Source organism: Solanum lycopersicum, chromosome 2 (genome assembly GCF_036512215.1).
Source record: "Solanum lycopersicum chromosome 2, SLM_r2.1".
Classification (NCBI taxonomy): domain Eukaryota; kingdom Viridiplantae; phylum Streptophyta; class Magnoliopsida; order Solanales; family Solanaceae; genus Solanum; species Solanum lycopersicum.
The window spans coordinates 51,884,320-51,902,706 of record NC_090801.1 but is presented as its reverse complement, the minus strand read 5'-3'; the positions used below and the strand labels follow the sequence as shown (position 1 = coordinate 51,902,706).

The window sequence follows — 18,387 nt, the reverse complement described above, 5'->3', positions numbered from 1 at the left end:
TCATAATTTAACTAGAAAAGTTCCAAAGCTATAATGCTTCTTGTGTAAAATACATACTAAGCACCAGCGCGAGTCACTCGGCTAAACAGCATCATTCATGAGTGTTTGAGCAGAATTACAGGTACAGCCAACAGTCGAATATAGTAGCTAACATAATAATCTAACTATGTTATGGAGTTCTGAAGTATCATCATCATTGATTTAAGCAAAAACAGAAACTTCAACAAAATTAAATGTCACTAATGAACTGAAACGGACTGATATAAATTCTCTTTAGCTAAAATAGCAATACCAGACAAAATGAGTGAAAAATCAATCGATTTTCTGCATGATATCCTCAGAAGTGAACTTAGTGCCCTTGTCCTTGTCAGCAGCAGCTCGTCCCTTAGCCTTGCGGTCGAGTAGTGATCTCCTGTCTTTGTCAAGCCTTAGCTTTGTAACAACAACCTTCGAAGGATGAATACCAACGTTCACAGTAGATCCATTGACCTTCTCTCTGGTTATACGTTCAATGTGGATCACCCATTTCTTACGGTACACTTGGACAACTTTCCCGTCACGGCCCTTGTAAGTTCCACGAACAACCTGAACTTCGTCATCTTTCCTCACCGGCATAGATCTTACGTTGTACTTTACACGTAACTCGGACGATAAGGGTGCGCTCATTAAAATCCGGCGCGCACTTGAAGGCGCCGTGAAATGAGCCTTCCTGCTCTTCCGGCGAGAGGAGGATACTCTTGGATTGTACTTCATATTTTGCTGCTTCCTCTGTCGCTTCCTCCTCTGCTTCTCTGCGAATGGCAGCCGATGGAGAAGAAGAAAATATAAATGGTGGGCTCGAGAAGCTAGGGTTTAAAGTTGGATTTTTCAGCTTTCAGAGGCCGATATGTTGGGCTTACTTTTGGGCTCTGGTGTTGCATATGTCTGGGAAAATTTATTATTTCTCTATTTCTAATTGGTTATTCTACTTTGTAGTATTTTTCTTAATTCGTTTTCGAAACAATCTCTCTCCTTTCACCAAATCTTGGTCATTCCCTTTGGAAAAAATCAGCTGTCCAGATTCACTTCGAAATTTTCCAAACGACACTAAAGATTGGGTAGAAACCTCGTGAGCTAAGGTGTTCAAAGTGACTATGGGTGGCTTGATTGTTAAATTGAATTTGAGTATCATGGCAGGCATTGCATTCTCCGGATGATTCAAATCGAAACAATTGGATGTCCAACTCGGGCCTATATGACATGACCGATCAATAGATCCACCTCACATTTTGTACAATCTTATTTACTTCAGGATTAAAAATGTTTAATATTAATGTTGGAGTCATAACATTATCATCTTTTATGGTATCCTTCAAGAAAATATCAAAACTATCCGAGCATAATAGGTTATTTGAGGAATTACTTTGCTACCCAGGAGAAACTTTAGAGGATATCTCCCTACGTAAGACCATGTTTCAGTTATCTTTTCTACTAGTTCCTCTTCCTGTTTTTAAATCCTTGTCTAGCATTATTACTAATGAGCCATAAATGTCCTCACTCATATTCATAGGAGTTGAAATTACAATTTCCATGGCAGTGTTGTTAAAAGCGCAGAAAAGCGCGCTTCAAAGTGAGGCGACCTTTGTGCGCTTTTTTAACTTGAAGCGAGGCGATTTGAAAAAAGCACTCGCTTCAGAGGAAGAAGCGAGAAGCGACGCTGAGGAAAAAACGCAAAAAAGCACGCTTTTTATTTTAAAAAAAACGACAATTAGGATTTTTTTAAAAAAATTAGGTTTTTTTTAAAAAAAATTGAAATATAACTTCTCTCTCCTCACAACTCTTCTTTCCCTTCTCTCCTCGCGACTCTTTTCCCTTCTCTCCTCACGACTTTCTTTCCCTTCTCTCTCCTGAAGCTCTCGACTGAGGCTGCTGGCTGCCGCCCTTATTTTTCTCGTGAAGATCTCGACTGAGGCTGCTGGCTGCCTCCCTTCTTTCTCTCCTCAAGATCTCGACTGAGGCCTGCAGGTAATTTGTTCATCTCTTTTTTCTTCTTCTTCTCTTCTTTTCTTCATCTCTATTCTCTGCTGCCTGCTCTTTTCTTCTTAGTTCTTACTGACTGCTGCCTCTGTTTTTTTTTTCAATTCTTTTTTTTTTTTTTGGTGATCAGTGTGTATGCTAGCAGCCTTTTTTTATTATTTTCTGAAACTTCCTTTTGTTTGTAGTATTTTGTGATTTAATTATGTTTTTGATTTTTTGCTTTATATGTTATGACTTGTGAGTATTTTTGTCTAAGTAATTTCTTTCAATCTAAGACTATATTACCTCTTTTTAGTTATTTAATATTTTTTTATTTTTATACTAACTGTCGCCTTTTTAAAAAAAAAAGCGCGCACTTCGCTTCACGCTTCTCGCTTCTGTGAAGCAAGCCCTCGTCGCTTTTTTCCGCTTCTCGCTTCCCAAAACACTGTTCCATGGCTAAACATACCAATTTTTCAACATGTTAGGGGACCTCATTTAAAGATTTTCGCAATTTGAATTCTCAATGCCAGAAACATCGGCTTTCAAATCATTCTCAATAGTCTGAGCAGAATTTTCATTCGGTAAAATTGAAGCTTCGGGTATTACTTGATGGTCCACACCCTCTTTTATTACCTCTTCACCAATCAAAGTAGATTTAGGAGTTGAATCCACTAACGTATCACCCCCAAACTCATTAGTACTTACACCATGCAGCTTTGAGACTCCATCAACTATAGTCAAAGAACTATGATTCCTAGCCAATTGTTGCACCACATTTTGATCGTCAATTGGTCGTTTGATATATATTTTCGCAACTCTTAGAGTTCAAAAAATAATGTGCATCTCCCGTTAATTGTTTCATATTCTTAGCCTCAGAATCAGATTGTGTAAGGGCAACATCTTCACCAGTTTCATCGATTAAACGATCACCTTATGACAATGTCTTCCCTAGTAATAAACAACATTCATTTTCCTCATCCTCATGTCCTTGATGTTTACAATTAGTACAATATATTGGAAGATTGTCATAGATAATTATTTGATAATGCTCAATAATTTTATTCGATTCTTTCTCCAGAATTTGTAGTCTTACATGATCTGGATGCTTGTCTAGTAGGTCTAGAATTACTTAACCCTAATCATACTTGGCCTAGTACAATCTTGTGTTGTTTTATCAATTGCAATAGGCTTTCCTTCTACTGTCGCAATTAATAATAAGGACCTTCTCACAAAGAGACCTTAGGTGACAAAAAATGTACAAAGTCCTAAAGTCCGCCGTCTTTTGGTGTAGGGTTCCATGACATCGAATTTCACATTAGCTCATGTGGTCTATGTCGGTTAAGGCAAGATGTTCCCAAAAGGTACAACGAAGTAATAAAGTGAAGTCTAACTAGGATGACCTAAGGGGTTCAGCTTAGTCTAGGTAGAGGTATGAACTCTACCTATACATTGCACTAGTTAGTTAGCCTTGAGGGAAGTCTTAGGAGGATGTTCTTATGTGTTTATGTATTTATAAGCCAATGTAAATAATATGTATATGATGATCTTACATGTTAATGACACTATGTGATGTTGGTTTCATTTATGAACATGTGTTTGATCTCTATTGCTAAAGTATGATGATGTTTACTCTTAATGATATAGTATGTGAAGTTGGGCATTACTTGTGGTTCTTGTTAGGTTTACTTTGTTGAGTGAGCTTGTGGGGTCTTACTTAGTCATTTCACTAATGGACTTGATGAGGGTTCATGAGTAATGATCTTGCTTTGGTTATGAAGTTATGAACTTTTATACATGCTTGTTGATATTATAACTTGATGATAGAGTTGTCTTGATTATGTGATTAATTATGTTGATATGCATGTTGACTTGACTAGACTTGATATTGTTGGTCTTGAGATGTACATAGTCTTGACTTAATGATATGTACTATTGACTTGTATTGGTTCTTAAATGTGCATAAGGTGTTTTCAAAATAAATTACCATGCTTTAATGAAATGTCCCTTTTTAGCATTATTTCTATGTTGTATGTGCATATGATTCCATACTTAATACAAGTGATGTGCGAACCTCATTTCTCCCTTTTTTTCCCAACATTATAAGTTTCGGTCGTTAAAGGGTTTGTGACGACTTTTTTAGGAAGGCTTGGAATCATTCTCCAAGTGGGAATGTCCTCATGTTCCGAGGATGATGTCTTTCTATCACACTACCTATGTTACATTGTTATAGTCTAAAGACAATTTTTTCATTCATGTTGTTTCAAGATATTGTTGTAAGCCCTAAGTGGCATTTCTACATTGTGTAAGGGCTTATGCCCATGTTGGTTTGACTATGTTTAGATGGTTTAATATGAGACATCCCTTTTAAGATTATGTTAGTTAGTTATATATATATATATATATATACACACACACACACATATCCCTTTTAAGACATAAAAGTAGAAGACTATGTAATTTTCTTATATGAAGGGTCTATGTATACTCCATATAAATATATTATTTGTAAGCTAGAGGTCTAAATAAACCTCATAAAGTAGTGTAGATGAAAAGTTTTAAATTTCCGCATTTTTAACCTATAAATGTAATGATGCATGCTAAGAGCTAGTCCTAGTTCTCTCCGAGGACGCCGCCGCCGATAGTACTTCCCGAATGTGACAACGTGGGAACCATCGTTACCTTCTTCTTTTTAACATCTTTGTTAAATTTAGGGTAAAAAACTAAATTGGACACTTTTTTGTAATACATTAAGGACCATTTTCAATCATGTGTTATATATTAAGGACCAAAATAAAGCAACATGAGTATGTTTTGGATCATTTTCTCGTTTATAAACATACCTTTATTTTATCTTTTATTTTTCAATTGTTTCCTTTTTCCTCATCTTTTTTACCTTTGTTTTTTGGAAAAAGGCTCAAATATGTCGTTAAAAATTTGTCTCATTTATGTCATTACTATTAAAGAAAAGGCTCACTCATGCCATTATTTTTTAACAATTGTTTTGCAAAACCATTTCTGACACGTGATCAATTATAATTTAGCCACGTCATCAATTTTTTAACTAAAAATTTAAAAAAATCAATTTTTATTTAGAATTTTTATATTTTTTATTAAAAAATTGATGCGTGGCCAATTATAATTCGGCCAAGTAATCAATTTATTTAACTAAAAAATGAAAAAAATAATTCAATTTTTTTCAGAATTATGATTTTTTAATTAAAAAAAATTGATAACGTGACCGAGTTATAATTGGTCACGTGTCAAAAATGGATTTGTAAAACCATTATTAAAAAATAATGGCATAAATGAGTCTTTTCTTTAACGGTACTGACATAAATGAGCTAAACTTTTAACTGATGGTATAAATAATAAGTCTTTTCTAAAAGTTTGATGATATATTTGAGTTTTTTCCCTTATTTTTTTCAAAATCTTTTTTTCTATAATCATCATTACTCTTTTCAATTTTTATTTTTTTTTATAGATTTTAGTAATGGAATAAGTCATTGGAGAGTGAATGATGATCGAAGGTGATCTTTGATTTTTTCAGATTTTGATTTAATATGCAGGTTGACGGCGACATAACAATGACATTCACATTGCTTGCCAGAGCCCAGAAGATATATCATATACCTGTAACCACGTTAGAAACAAAAAATATTGAAAAGTAAAAAATATAATAAGAGAAACATTAATTAAAATAATGAATAAAAAATTAAATAAACATGTTATGAATTTTTCACTTGATACAAAAACTATTAAATAATCATTTTTCATCCCATTTATCGGATGAGCAAATTATTTGCAGTTCATAACCAAGATTTTAAAATATCCTGCCTAAGGTGTTAAATGATTAATCCCATATCTCCATATCTCTTTAATAAATAAATAATCGCGGTTATAATTTTTTAAATTTATAAAAAAAATTCAATAACAGAGCTAACTAGTTAATTATTTAATACAAATATATCACATGGTATAAACAATTCGTTTACACCTAACATGAGTAAATTTAAAATGATGATTTTTATATATGGAATAAATGTATAAATCAATTTTTCAATTAATATTTTTTTTTAAAACTCTATGAGGTAAATCATAAAAAAAAGCATAGCTTTCACCAATTAAATATTAAGAAAATACTTATTAAATAATATTTTCTACTCACGAGCCAAACATGAGAAAATAAGATAGAAATTCATTTGTTTTTTTTTTTATAAATATTTTCTTGGAAAACAAGTGGATTTCTAACTTACTTTCTTATGTTAGTTGGTGAGTATAAAATATTTTCTAGTAAGTATTTTTCAATGTTTAATTGATGAATGAAATTCTTTTTCCAGAAAATATCTTTTATTTTCTGCTTTAGACTAAAAGATACTCTTTAGAAAAAATTCTGACCCTAAAACCAACATCTATAACCGATTTGTACCTGACTTTGACACACTAACTACGACACAACCCCGATGATCGTTTCAAAATTCATTTTTGAGATCTAACTTATCACCTGGGTCAGGAATATTTTTTTAAAAAATTAAAAAAAATTTCAAAAATTATTTTCTTGAAAAGAAAATTGACGAAGTGGTGGGGGTGGCAAAAAATAATTTTTAAATTTTTAAAAATATTGTTCAATTTTTATTTTTTATTTTTTTAGTTTGGGGGAGGGGGCGTAGGGGTAAGGGTAGGGGTAGAATAATATTTGATATTTAAAAAATAAGAAAAAATTTAAAAACCAAATTATTTTTTTTTGGATATGAAGGGTTATCGGGTAGGGAAAGAAAACATTCATTGTAATTTAAGGACTAGGTAGAATTTTGGAAGATATTTTCTATAATTTTTGAAGGGAAGTCATTTTGTTTAAATCAGAGGAAAATAAATTGATTTACAAAAAACTTTTCAAAATATTTAAATAAGCCAAACATGGAGACTTTAAATAAAAATTCAAAAAATATTTTCTTTTATACCAAACACACCCTTAATAAATATTATTCTTCTTTATGACCACAAATACTTATAAATAAATGTATGACAAGAAAATATTTACGAGTATCCAATCTACTATCTAGCACACTATCATATTGTTTGGTATTCCCTCTGTCCATTTTTTCTTTTATATTTGTTCCTATTTACTTGTCTATTTTAACAAATCAAGAAAGAACAACAATTTTTTTCCTAATATGCCCTTATTTGATTTTAGAAAATTTCTAGTATTACTAAGTTGTAATGCATGTTTTTTGGAACCAGAAAATACATTTATTATACTTGGAGAGTTGCATAATCTTTTAAGTTAAGGGTAAAACTGTAACTGACATTTATTAATATGTGTGTCACTTCTAAAGTGGACAACTCAATAAGGACAGAGAGTGATACCTGATAGAGTTATAAATTAAAAGCATATAATGATATAAATCAGAACGTACTAATTATTATACCAAGTAAAGTATTATAATAATACCTAAAGTAAGTTATGTATACGGCAATTAAATTGCAGATCATAGATTTATGCAAGTCCTATTAGAACTGTTATAAATAATATATATTTGACTTTAAAAGAAAATTGATTGACTTAAAGGAAGAAAAAAAGATGATAATCTCAAACTAAGTAGGCTTTAATGGGTAGAGACTCATGCAGATAATGTATTGTAAAACGAGAGAAAAATACAATAATACTAAACAAAGAAGACACGATAATAAAAATGAATAGAAAGTATTATTTAATCTCTTTCAAGTATGTCTTTCACATGGTCCCTATTATGGAATATACAATAAACCATTTGTTTACAATCATAAATTAAATACTTAAGTACATCTTTAAGACTTAAATTAATTAGATACATCACATTATGTTGTTATAAAAAGAAAATTCACACTTAAATAGATTGTAACAATTATTACTTTTATATGTTTTTTTGTCAACTTATAAATATAATTTTAATTATATTATTAATTATTTATATAGTCAAATAAAAAAATCAAATTAAAAAATAAATGAAATCAAAATCGAATTTATTTTGTTGGGGCTTTGATTATACTTTTTCAAATAAAATTAAAACCGAGCAATAACTACACATTAATTATTAAAAAGTTAATGCCAAACACGCACTTAATTATTAATCAAATAAACTACTACAAAACCGTACATTGGACATTGTTATCAAATTCGATCTAGTTTAGAACAAATTAAAAAAATAAAAATTTAAAATATATTTAAACTTCGATCAAAATTAATATTACGATATCAAGTTTTAAAAAGGATCTTTTACTTCTGTACTATTTGATAGTGTATGCCAAAGGTATATATATGTCCACGTGGATATAAAAGAAATTATTACATAATTAGAAATAGTAATATATCCACGTGAGCATATATATATCTTTAAAATGCATATTAAATAGTTCAAGGATAAAAATTACTCTATTAAATAGTCAAAAAATAAAAAATTATCCATAAATTTAATATCATAATAATAATTTCAATCAAAATTAAAATATTTTCCAAACAACTTTCCCAAAAAAAAAATTCGCATTTTAGTGATAAACTTTTACAATAGTATAATACTACGTTTGATATTTGATCAAATAGAATCATTTAAAGATTTCTTATTTTCCATCATAATAATTTAACATGCTTGTTGAACTTCAAATTTGAGACTTATCGTATTCCATACGCACTTCCTCGTGAGGCGTGCCACTATATTTATATATTTTCTATATTCGGTTCATTTTAATTCAAACACATTTTCCTTGAAGGAAAAAATAATCCCTCTATACCGATAAAAGTGATTTTTCTTTTTTAATCCAACACATTTTGAAGGAGGATCCTCGCAATACACACACACACAAAAAAAAAAAAAATTGGCGGTATTTTATTCATATTGTAAGATTTAAATTGTATTTAAATTTAATTTTAATAATTTAAAAATAAAATTAATAATTTACGTCAAATTTAAATATTTTATTAAAGTAAATTTAATGTAATCTTTGTATAAGTGAATAATAAATTTTAAATTTATTTAAAATAAAAAATTTCTTTACCTCTTTAAATATAAATTAAACTATTATTATTCAATCTAATTTATTTAACCAGAAATACATAAAAAAGTTTTTATTGAAAATTCAAAACTAGGACATAGGAAAATATATCAAACTAAAAAATGATAAAATTTACACTTCTAAATAGAAAAAGTGGCTAAAACCAACCCTAATTTATATCCAATTTTTAACTACACATTTTAACTTTATGAGAATCTTATCACCTCTTGGAGGGTTTAAAATTAAAATTAATATCTCCATAATAGAAGCGGAGTCAGAATTCCATGCTCGTGGGTTCTATTTTTTTTAAAAAAACAATCTTAAATATCACAAAACACAAATTATGTTATTGAGATATTAGAAAACATTGTCTTAAATATTGTTACTCTAATAACTTATTTTAATAATTTGAAGATTTGAGTAATTTAATTTAAAGTTCTATAATATTGCTAATGATAGATGAGTAATTTTTTAAATATAAATTTTGAACATTTTTATTATAACTAAAATAATATTTTAAGTGAGAAAAAATTATTAAACTCACTATTAATATTTTGCACATACAATATACATTTTACTAGTTTCGTTGTCCTTGAACTGTTGCTACCTTCAGAAGTTAAATTTTTGAAAAGCAAATAACAATTATTCACTATAATAAATAAATGAGTGGGATAACCTAGAAAAGATTAAAATTTGATTTTGAATACATAATTCTATGGCATTAAAGCAAACAAACAAACAAAAAAGAAATAGAACGGACAATAGTACATAGTACATATAGAAGGTCAGAGATCGAATAATAGCAATCAGATCAACAATAAACGTTAGAACAATAACTTTTAAAAACAAATTTGGGTTAAAGTTTATGAATATCTGGGTAGAAATCAATGAAAATATATTGGGTTAAATTTTTTTGAATGTCTAAGAAGAAATCAATAGTCAAATATTATTTTAGAGTATGACATAAATATTTTTTTTTATCATTTACCGTTATTTAATGTCTAAGTAGAAATCAATAGTCAGATATTGTTTTAGAGTATGACGCACATACTATTAATTTATCATGTACCGTTATTCTCTCTCTCTCTCTCTCTCTCTCTATATATATATATATATATATCATCATTTTTTCAATTTTCTATATCGAACTTTTTTAAAAAAAAAAATATAAATTATAATTTGGTAATTTTTTACTTTTTATAAAGGAAAAATGCACAAGTAGCTCCTTCAACCTATGTCCGAAATTTAGAACATATTTATACTATACTAAAGTCTTATTACCTCCCTGAACTTATTTTATAAGTAATTTTTTACCCTTTTTGGACCTACGTGTCACTAATTTGTAGAAAAAAAATCAACCAACATTGGACCAACAAAGTCCTTCGCCAGACTTACCATTATTAATTTTACACAGACTTTTAAATTCTCATGTAAAAAATTTTTAAGAACCAATCAATTCAATTGACGATAAAATGACATGTTTTTATATCATTCAAAAAAAAGATTTGAAACAGATTTGAAAAATGAAATCAAATTGGATTTACATTAAATTCAAGTGAACTCCCAAATAAAAATGTTTTTTATTTTTTATTATTCTCTTTGCTGCTCGACTAGTAGCCACCATTGTTGCAACTCTGGCAAATCCTCTCATCCTCTAGATCCTTTTAGTTTGTTTTTCAAAGTTCTCCGACAAGCAAAACTCGAATGTTGCTTGACAAGAAAAGCAATTTGAAAGTTTTCAGTACCTGAATTCAATTATTCTAAAATTCTAATTTTTTGGAATTTATTTATTCATCAAAAGAATATAAAATAAAAATTAAATTTACATCACTGACTAAACTTACGTGTCAACTTTAAATAATAAACAAACTCCCATTTGTCTTATACACACATACACATTACTTTATTTATCTTATACACACATACACATTACTTTTAAATAATTATTTATTATTCAATGATCTTATTAAATTTGGAGTTACATATATTACTCCTTTAAGTTAATCTAAAATAAACCTCTTAAATTTCTTTATAATTTAATATATCTCTACTCCAAGTCAGCCATTACAAATCAGACTTATATAATAACTAGCGAAATTATTTGTGCTACGTGCGATCTTTTAAAATATAATTAATGAAAAATTACAATTAGATTATAAAATTTAAGATATACTTGTGCAGAATATAAAAATCAACTGATCAAACATATGAAAAATACATATAAAAGAAGAATTAAAATATTACAAAGTTATCGCAAAAAAATCATCGTACGCACACACACGCACGCACTCACACACATTCTTGTTTGTTAGCTCATAAATGCTAGACATTTACGCATGTAATATATCAACGATACAATTCTGCTATATTATTCTACTTCAAAAATTAAAAAAAAAAGAATTCACAGCAAGAATAAAGAATTTAAAATAAGAAGAGCTTTTATGCGAAATATCTTTAGCAAACTATCAAGTATTTTTCGCGTCACTTTTGACTCTCCTTCTATCAATTCATTATAAGAAAATAGAAAAATAGGTTTCTTGGTCTTGGAGAGCCTCATCAGCATGTCTAATTTCAATTCATCATGACCTTAATTTTTAGAGATCCAAGAAAAATGAAATACTCTGAAATATCAAAATATTGAGAAAATATTGGTGTCTGATTCACTCTATTAACCTCTTATTTAGACGAAATATTGTTTATTTTTAGAAATTCAAGAAAAACTATTGGAGATCGAATTGCACATGAATTTAAACTTATTTTTTAAAGCAATTTTTAGAATATTGCTATGAACAATTTTGAGTAAAGACCTTTGCAAATTTCTAATTTCCAAAATGTATATAAATAATTAAATACTACTCTCAATAAAAAAAAATAGATAATTGAATATTGTTATTGAATAAAATAATTATTTATTAATAGAAGATGAAAGGGTAAATGGTTATCACATTATCACACTAATGAGGTAGATGTTTAATGAGGTAGATGTTTAAATTTCGGAGAAGACAATTGAAATGTCATAATTGGCTATATTACAATGAAAAAGGGAAGGGCTATTATTAATTGGGAGAGGAGAATTAATATAGTTCGTGTTATCATTAGGTGTTTAATTAGATGGAGAAAATAATTCTCTAACAATAATATATTAAAAAATATTTTAAAAAGAAGAAAATAGATAAATATAATTTTTATTCTAAAAAAGCACCACATCAGCATGCCTAACATCCAACTTTATATATATATATATATATATATATATATATATATATATATATATATATGATTGATTGATTAATTATATATAAATGATTTTTATATATATCAGGTACATGTATTTGAGGTGTGAATTAAAATAAATTTGATAAATTACAATTTACAAATAGACAGAAAAAGAGAAATAATTAAGAGTTTGATATTAAGGAAAATATTTTATGGAAAATGTTTTCCAATTTTGTCATGTTTGATTGGGGCAAAAGTTTTTCAAATCAATTTATTTTCCTCAAAATTAAGGAAAATGACTTTCATTCGGAAAACATTTTGAAAACCTCTCCTCCAATTTCAAATTACATTTTTTTTTAGAAAAAACATTAATTTTTTAAAAAATATTTTCAATTTCAAAAATTTATTTTTTCACCCGATCTTTTACCACCCTGCCCCCTCCCCCAACACCACTCTCTCCCCAAAAAAATTAATTTTGCTTTTTAAAAATATTTTCAACTCCAAATTTTTATTTTAAATCTCCTACCTCTCTCCCCCCTACCAGCCCCCTCACCCCCACCCCATCCTCCAATTTTTTTTTTTAAATACTATCAACTTTAAATTTTTATTTTTTTCAGTCTTACCTTTCCTTTGCCCACCATTATCCCCACTATCCCCACCCTCTATCACCATCACTCCCAAAAAAAATTATTTTTAAGAAATATTTTTAATTTCATAAAGTATTTTGTTTTATAGTAAAAATAAAAGATGTTCCTCAAAAATATTTTTCACTCATAAATCAAATATTAAAAATTATTTTCAGAAAATATTTTCTACTCACCAACCAAATATAAAAAAATAAATTTAAAATCTACTTATTTTCCCGAAAAACATTTTCCATGAAAAACATTTTGCCGATAACAAATACGCCCTAACTCCTAAATTAAAAAAAATAAATTGACGGCTAATTCTACATCTAATTCTAAAATATCCCAATTTATCTGGCATTTGAAAGCCACCCCTTACTTATGCTAATTGCTATATATACCATTTGCTGGTTTGTTCATCCAAATTTTGTTTAAGGCACATATATAGCTCACCACCGTAAATCCGCCACTTCCACCGCCAACCACCGTAAAATCCGCACCACTGCACGCCAATTCGCGATCTCCATGGATTTCTGACCCCACCAGCTTGTATTTTCTTTTTCTCGTACCTTCCCCCTCTCTCTCTGTACATAACTGTATTCTGTAATTTTATAATATATCCTCATTGGAATCTGATTGATTACCATTTTTTGATTTTTTCCTCCTATCTTCATGTCCACTCTACATTTTTTTATGAATTTATTTGTTATTATATAAGTGTACATCTTATTTATTTTGAAGAAATGATAATTCGCTCAGTGCGATTCAAAATGGTTGCAATTGGAAAATGTTCATCGATTTATCGGACTTCGACGGAATTTGATTTTCCGGAGACATCGTCGGGAAAGTTAGGGTTAGTAAAGCTACCGGCATGCAATCACGGAGGTAAATCCTTTGGCTTTAGTATTTCTGGTAGCGAGGTCAAAACGAGCTTTGTAAGGCCTTTAAGAGCAATTGAAGCTTCTAGGATGTCTCATGTCGACGGAAAAGCTGAAAAATTTCAGCGGGCAGGGAGTGATTCCAACGAAGACTTGCCTACAAATGATTGCAATGGTTTTGCTGGTAGGTGTTTTTTTTTTTTTTAAAAAAAAATTTCTTTCATTTGATTTGTTTCCTATTTTCTTCTTAGCTACATTTTTATGCTGAAATAATTCTGCTTAGTTGGGGAATGCTGAATTCAAATGTTCGCTATATGCTATTCATTAACATTATTCTGCTAATTTAGATTGCTGCGCTGATATATATATAATGCTAAATCAATGTGAAAATTGAGCCGCTGTCGTTACTTCATTTCTGTACTTCCGTTCCCTCACCCATTATTAGTATAGTTATGAAAGAGTATAGCTCCCAATCGGCTATTCGGTGTATTTGTAGTTCCAGGGTAAAGTGGATCGTGGAGATTAACAAGAAGTATTGTGCTATTTACCGGTGAGTGGTATATTGAACTTATCTTTCGGTTGGAGATGTTCTTTGTTTTAGATGATGAAAGCATTTCAATATTACCAACCCAAAGAAATACAATCTCTCTGAGATATACTGTTTATGCCGGAAATGGTACGAAGTAGGACTAATTTGGAAACATTGGAGAATTTACTTTATACCTACTATTACGTCTGGTTTTTGGTTTCTTGGTGTTATTTTATTAGTAACCATGAATGGGGCAATAGTACTGATTATGCATAGGAAGGTGAAAATGCAGGATGTATTTCAACGAAGTGCTCTAGATTCTTGAAGGATTCATGGTTCGATATTCTGGTGTCCTAGGAGTAGAGGAGCCACACCAATCCATCCCGCATTAACATTGTTGTGCTAATATGCTTTGCTGATATATATATATATATAATGCTAAGTCAATGTGAGAATGGACTCCTGGACTCAATATTGTCATTTGCTGTTGTGAAAAAAAAAGAAAGCTCTTTGTTTTTTGTGAACCTGTGACTTCCTAGGATTTAAGCAACAGTTTCAATCTCTAATTCAATGCTTCTAATTAGCTCAAAATTCAGCAGTCTGCACATGAAAAGGATAATGGATTATTCTGTCTTTATGTACAGCGTATTATTTTGACTTCCTAGTTCTTAATTATAGTGGATGTAATTTTGGCTTCACCATTTTGTTACTAATCGGACAATCATCTAACTAGGTAAAGGTATACCTCAGATGTCTACAATTGGTAATTCAACAAACATTGTCTGGCACAAGTGTTCTGTAGAGAAATGTGACAGAGAAGAGTTGCTTCAACAACGGGGTTGTGTTATATGGGTAACTGGCCTCAGTGGTTCAGGTTAGTCTAAAATGCCAGAATCCTCTAATTGGATTTGGAGTTTTTCTCTGTTCTCTCTCTTTCTGTGAATCTCTTGCCTTTGCAGATGTTGTTTTCTATCATACCATTGTATATGTTTTACAATCCATTTCCGACTATTTTATATGCATCATTATCCATTTCCTAAATTTCTGGGTATTGTTATGATTAGAACTTGAGCCTTGCATCCACCATGTCTTTAATTAATAATGAACAAGAGCAGCAGTTACTGAGTGGTTAATATATCACATGATTACTTAGTAAAAATATAGAAGGAAGAACAACTCGCTGCTAGCAGCCTTTCTCAAGATCTTTGCTTTTATAGGGTACTATCCAGTGAAGTACAAAAGTTTTAACTAACTAACCTAGTTTTAAAGCTAGATACTGTTTGTATGATTTTGGGATTCAATCTTCCTTCGAAAAGATGACATGGGACATGCCAAAATCAGAAAAGCTAAAATTCAAATCAGCAACAAGGCCCTCTACTTTACCCCCCTTTTTCGACAGTTTGGTTGTGTTAGGAAGTTGAGCTGTAGAGTTGATTAAACTATAATATTGAGAATGATGAGATAATGTTGCATGTATTTGCGACATTACCTTCATCTGTCAGTCCTATCAGTTGGTCTGCTTAATGAACACTAAATTCTGGTTAAGAAGCAAAATTGTCATTAGTTTGACACTCTTCATCATAGAAAGCTGAAAGTAGAGCAAAATACTGCAAAAGGGTGTCTGAACTCTGCCAGCCTCGAACAGGGCACTTGATTTCATTTTCAATTGCAGTGTCGATTGTTTGAAATAAACATTATTTGTCGACAAGCTATTGCCAGATACTATATGAGTACCTTGATTTGGAAACACCTAAGAATTGTTGTGGGTTTTGGCAGAACATTTTAGTATGAATATCTATTTCTTCTCTTGATGCTGATTAGTTTCTTCAACATGCTATCATATAGCATACAATAGACCCTTATGGTTTGGCTCTTCCCTGGACCCCGTGCATAGTGGGAGCTTAGTGCACCGGGCTCCTTTTTATTATTCAGCATACTGCTGTCATGTTCACTACTCTTATTTCTGATTTTTAGGACTTTAATGACTGAGCTTTCTCTCTCACACATACACCGACATGCACACATGGACTTTTTTTTTAATATTGAACTTGATTTCAGGGAAGAGCACTCTCGCATGTGCTCTAGGTCGTGGCTTACACGCTAGAGGAAAACTCACCTATATCCTTGATGGTGATAATGTTCGCCATGGTCTGAATCGTGATCTTAGTTTCAGAGCAGAAGATCGGGCAGAAAATATAAGACGGACTGGTTGGCTTCTTTTCTGGTCCTTCCTTTGCAAATATTTCCCCAAGCCCTCTTATTTATTATTCTTAGAAAATTAACAATTCCAAATGCTTTATATATAAACAGGGGAGGTGGCAAAGCTTTTCGCGGATGCTGGAGTTATTTGCATTGCCAGTTTGATATCTCCCTATAGAAAGGAACGAGATGCTTGTCGTGCTTTACTGGCAGAAGGGGATTTCATTGAGGTTTGTGTTAATATAATGATTCTTAAAAGATTAACTTTTCCAGTGAGCGATTGCTGTTTGGCACATATTATTAGGTGATTGAGTTGGATAACTTTTTAGGTGTTCATGGATGTTCCTCTGCATGTATGTGAGGCAAGGGATCCTAAGGGCTTGTACAAACTTGCTCGAGCTGGGAAAATAAAAGGTATTGCCTGTTATGTAGACATCTCTTTGCTTCATTTTTTGTTTGTGAACTAGCATTTTGTATCAGAAAATTTTATTATCTTGATGGACGAGGGCGGTCAGTTGGAAGTCTGTGAATAACCATTGGGTAGCTAGATGATTAACTTTTCAATATACCCTACTTTAGGGATGCCAAATGGGCAAGTTGAACCAAGTCTGAGCAGATTACGTAGGTTTAAATGAGGCCATATCTTCAACCATTGTTTATGTTAATTTAGCCTTAACAATGGGTCATATCCAACCAGCTCAACCAATTTTGTGTTCGTTTTCTTATAATTTGTCTGCTTAACAAGTCAAACGACAAACAACTTTCTTTTCTTTATAGAGAGAGAAGTTGGATGATCCCAAAACAAACCAAAAAAAAATAAAATATTTCCCATCTTTTGTGTGTCAATTTTTTGCTATCTTGGTTAAGATCCAAACTTTTAGATGGGCGGATTACCAACCTATCCTCCCAACCTTGGACTAGTTGGGCTAGTTAAACTCGTATGCTCGTCAGTTTACACCCCTATCCCCCTAATTTTGGTTCTCACATCTTTGTACTTCACAGGTTTTACCGGTGTTGATGATCCATACGAGCCACCCCTAACATCTGAGGTAAGATCAAGTCTGTTTTGCTTGTTTAACATTTTTAACACAAGGGGACTGATTGTGCTCCTAGATTCTGGGATTTCCTTGTTTCAGATTATCAGCATGTTTTAGCTACATGCTTTGACCTAGTGCATCAAACTTAGGATCAGTCAATATATGCCATTGATACAGTTTTTGCAATTCTCTCATCTTTGAGTTTGTCAGAGTCACCTTACTTTAATTTGGATGTTCACTTGATAGCAAATTACTTGTCATCATCCTCAAAGCTCATTTTACTTGTGGTTTTGTGTCATTTCCAATTTGCAGATAGTTTTACGTCAGAACCAAGGGCTATGTGACTCTCCTAATGATTTGGCCGATATTGTTATTTCATACTTGGACAAAAAAGGGTACCTGAAAGCTTAATTTCTCACACCTCATATGCAGACATGCAACTTCAATCTGCATCCACCATTTTCTATTGTGTTGGTGATATAAAACCTTCTCGTAATTAGGAAACTTCACCTTTCCTTCTTGTATAAGTTGATTGTAATTTATGCAAATTGAGTTAACTTCACTCAACTTGCCATGTTCTTGCTAAATCTAGGGTCTATGAGGAGACCATGTTTCACATCCAAGTACTGAATGCCAAGGTTAAATAATGAATATAGGCACCATCATACGTTAAGATCTGTTCGGAAAAGGATGCGTTACAATTTACAACCATGTAGAAAAATTGCATTTGCCAATGGTGTATTGTCTTTTATATTTATATATGCCAAACACTGCACTGGTATATTCACATTCTCTGAAACAGAAGAAAGAACTAAATATGATAAAAATGGAAGTATATCATCGCAACTAATCGACAGGCCGGAGTTTATATGTTTTTT

The 18,387-nt window shown here is 30.8% G+C and overlaps 2 protein-coding genes and 1 long non-coding RNA gene across 3 annotated transcripts; 2 read left to right on the top strand and 1 right to left on the bottom strand.

Moving 5' to 3' along the window:
• Positions 1 to 73: 73 nt before the first annotated feature.
• Positions 74 to 942, bottom strand: LOC101246988 (large ribosomal subunit protein uL24z). Its single transcript, XM_004233410.5, has one exon. The coding sequence runs from the start codon at positions 751 to 753 to the stop codon at positions 313 to 315; it is 441 nt and encodes a 146-aa protein (XP_004233458.1). The 5' UTR covers positions 754 to 942; the 3' UTR covers positions 74 to 312.
• A 534-nt stretch (positions 943 to 1,476) lies between these two features.
• LOC138341742 (uncharacterized) lies at positions 1,477 to 4,371 on the top strand. The gene is made up of 2 exons (XR_011214622.1): positions 1,477 to 2,004; positions 4,139 to 4,371. It is a non-coding gene; the product is annotated as an uncharacterized lncRNA (long non-coding RNA).
• Positions 4,372 to 13,193: 8,822 nt separating this feature from the next.
• LOC101247286 (adenylyl-sulfate kinase 3) lies at positions 13,194 to 18,132 on the top strand. Its single transcript, XM_004233411.5, has 7 exons — positions 13,194 to 13,928; positions 15,007 to 15,147; positions 16,332 to 16,481; positions 16,584 to 16,702; positions 16,802 to 16,886; positions 17,475 to 17,521; positions 17,822 to 18,132. The coding sequence occupies exons 1-7, from the start codon at positions 13,610 to 13,612 to the stop codon at positions 17,918 to 17,920; spliced, it is 960 nt and encodes a 319-aa protein (XP_004233459.1). The 5' UTR covers positions 13,194 to 13,609; the 3' UTR covers positions 17,921 to 18,132.
• The last annotated feature ends 255 nt before the right edge of the window (positions 18,133 to 18,387 follow it).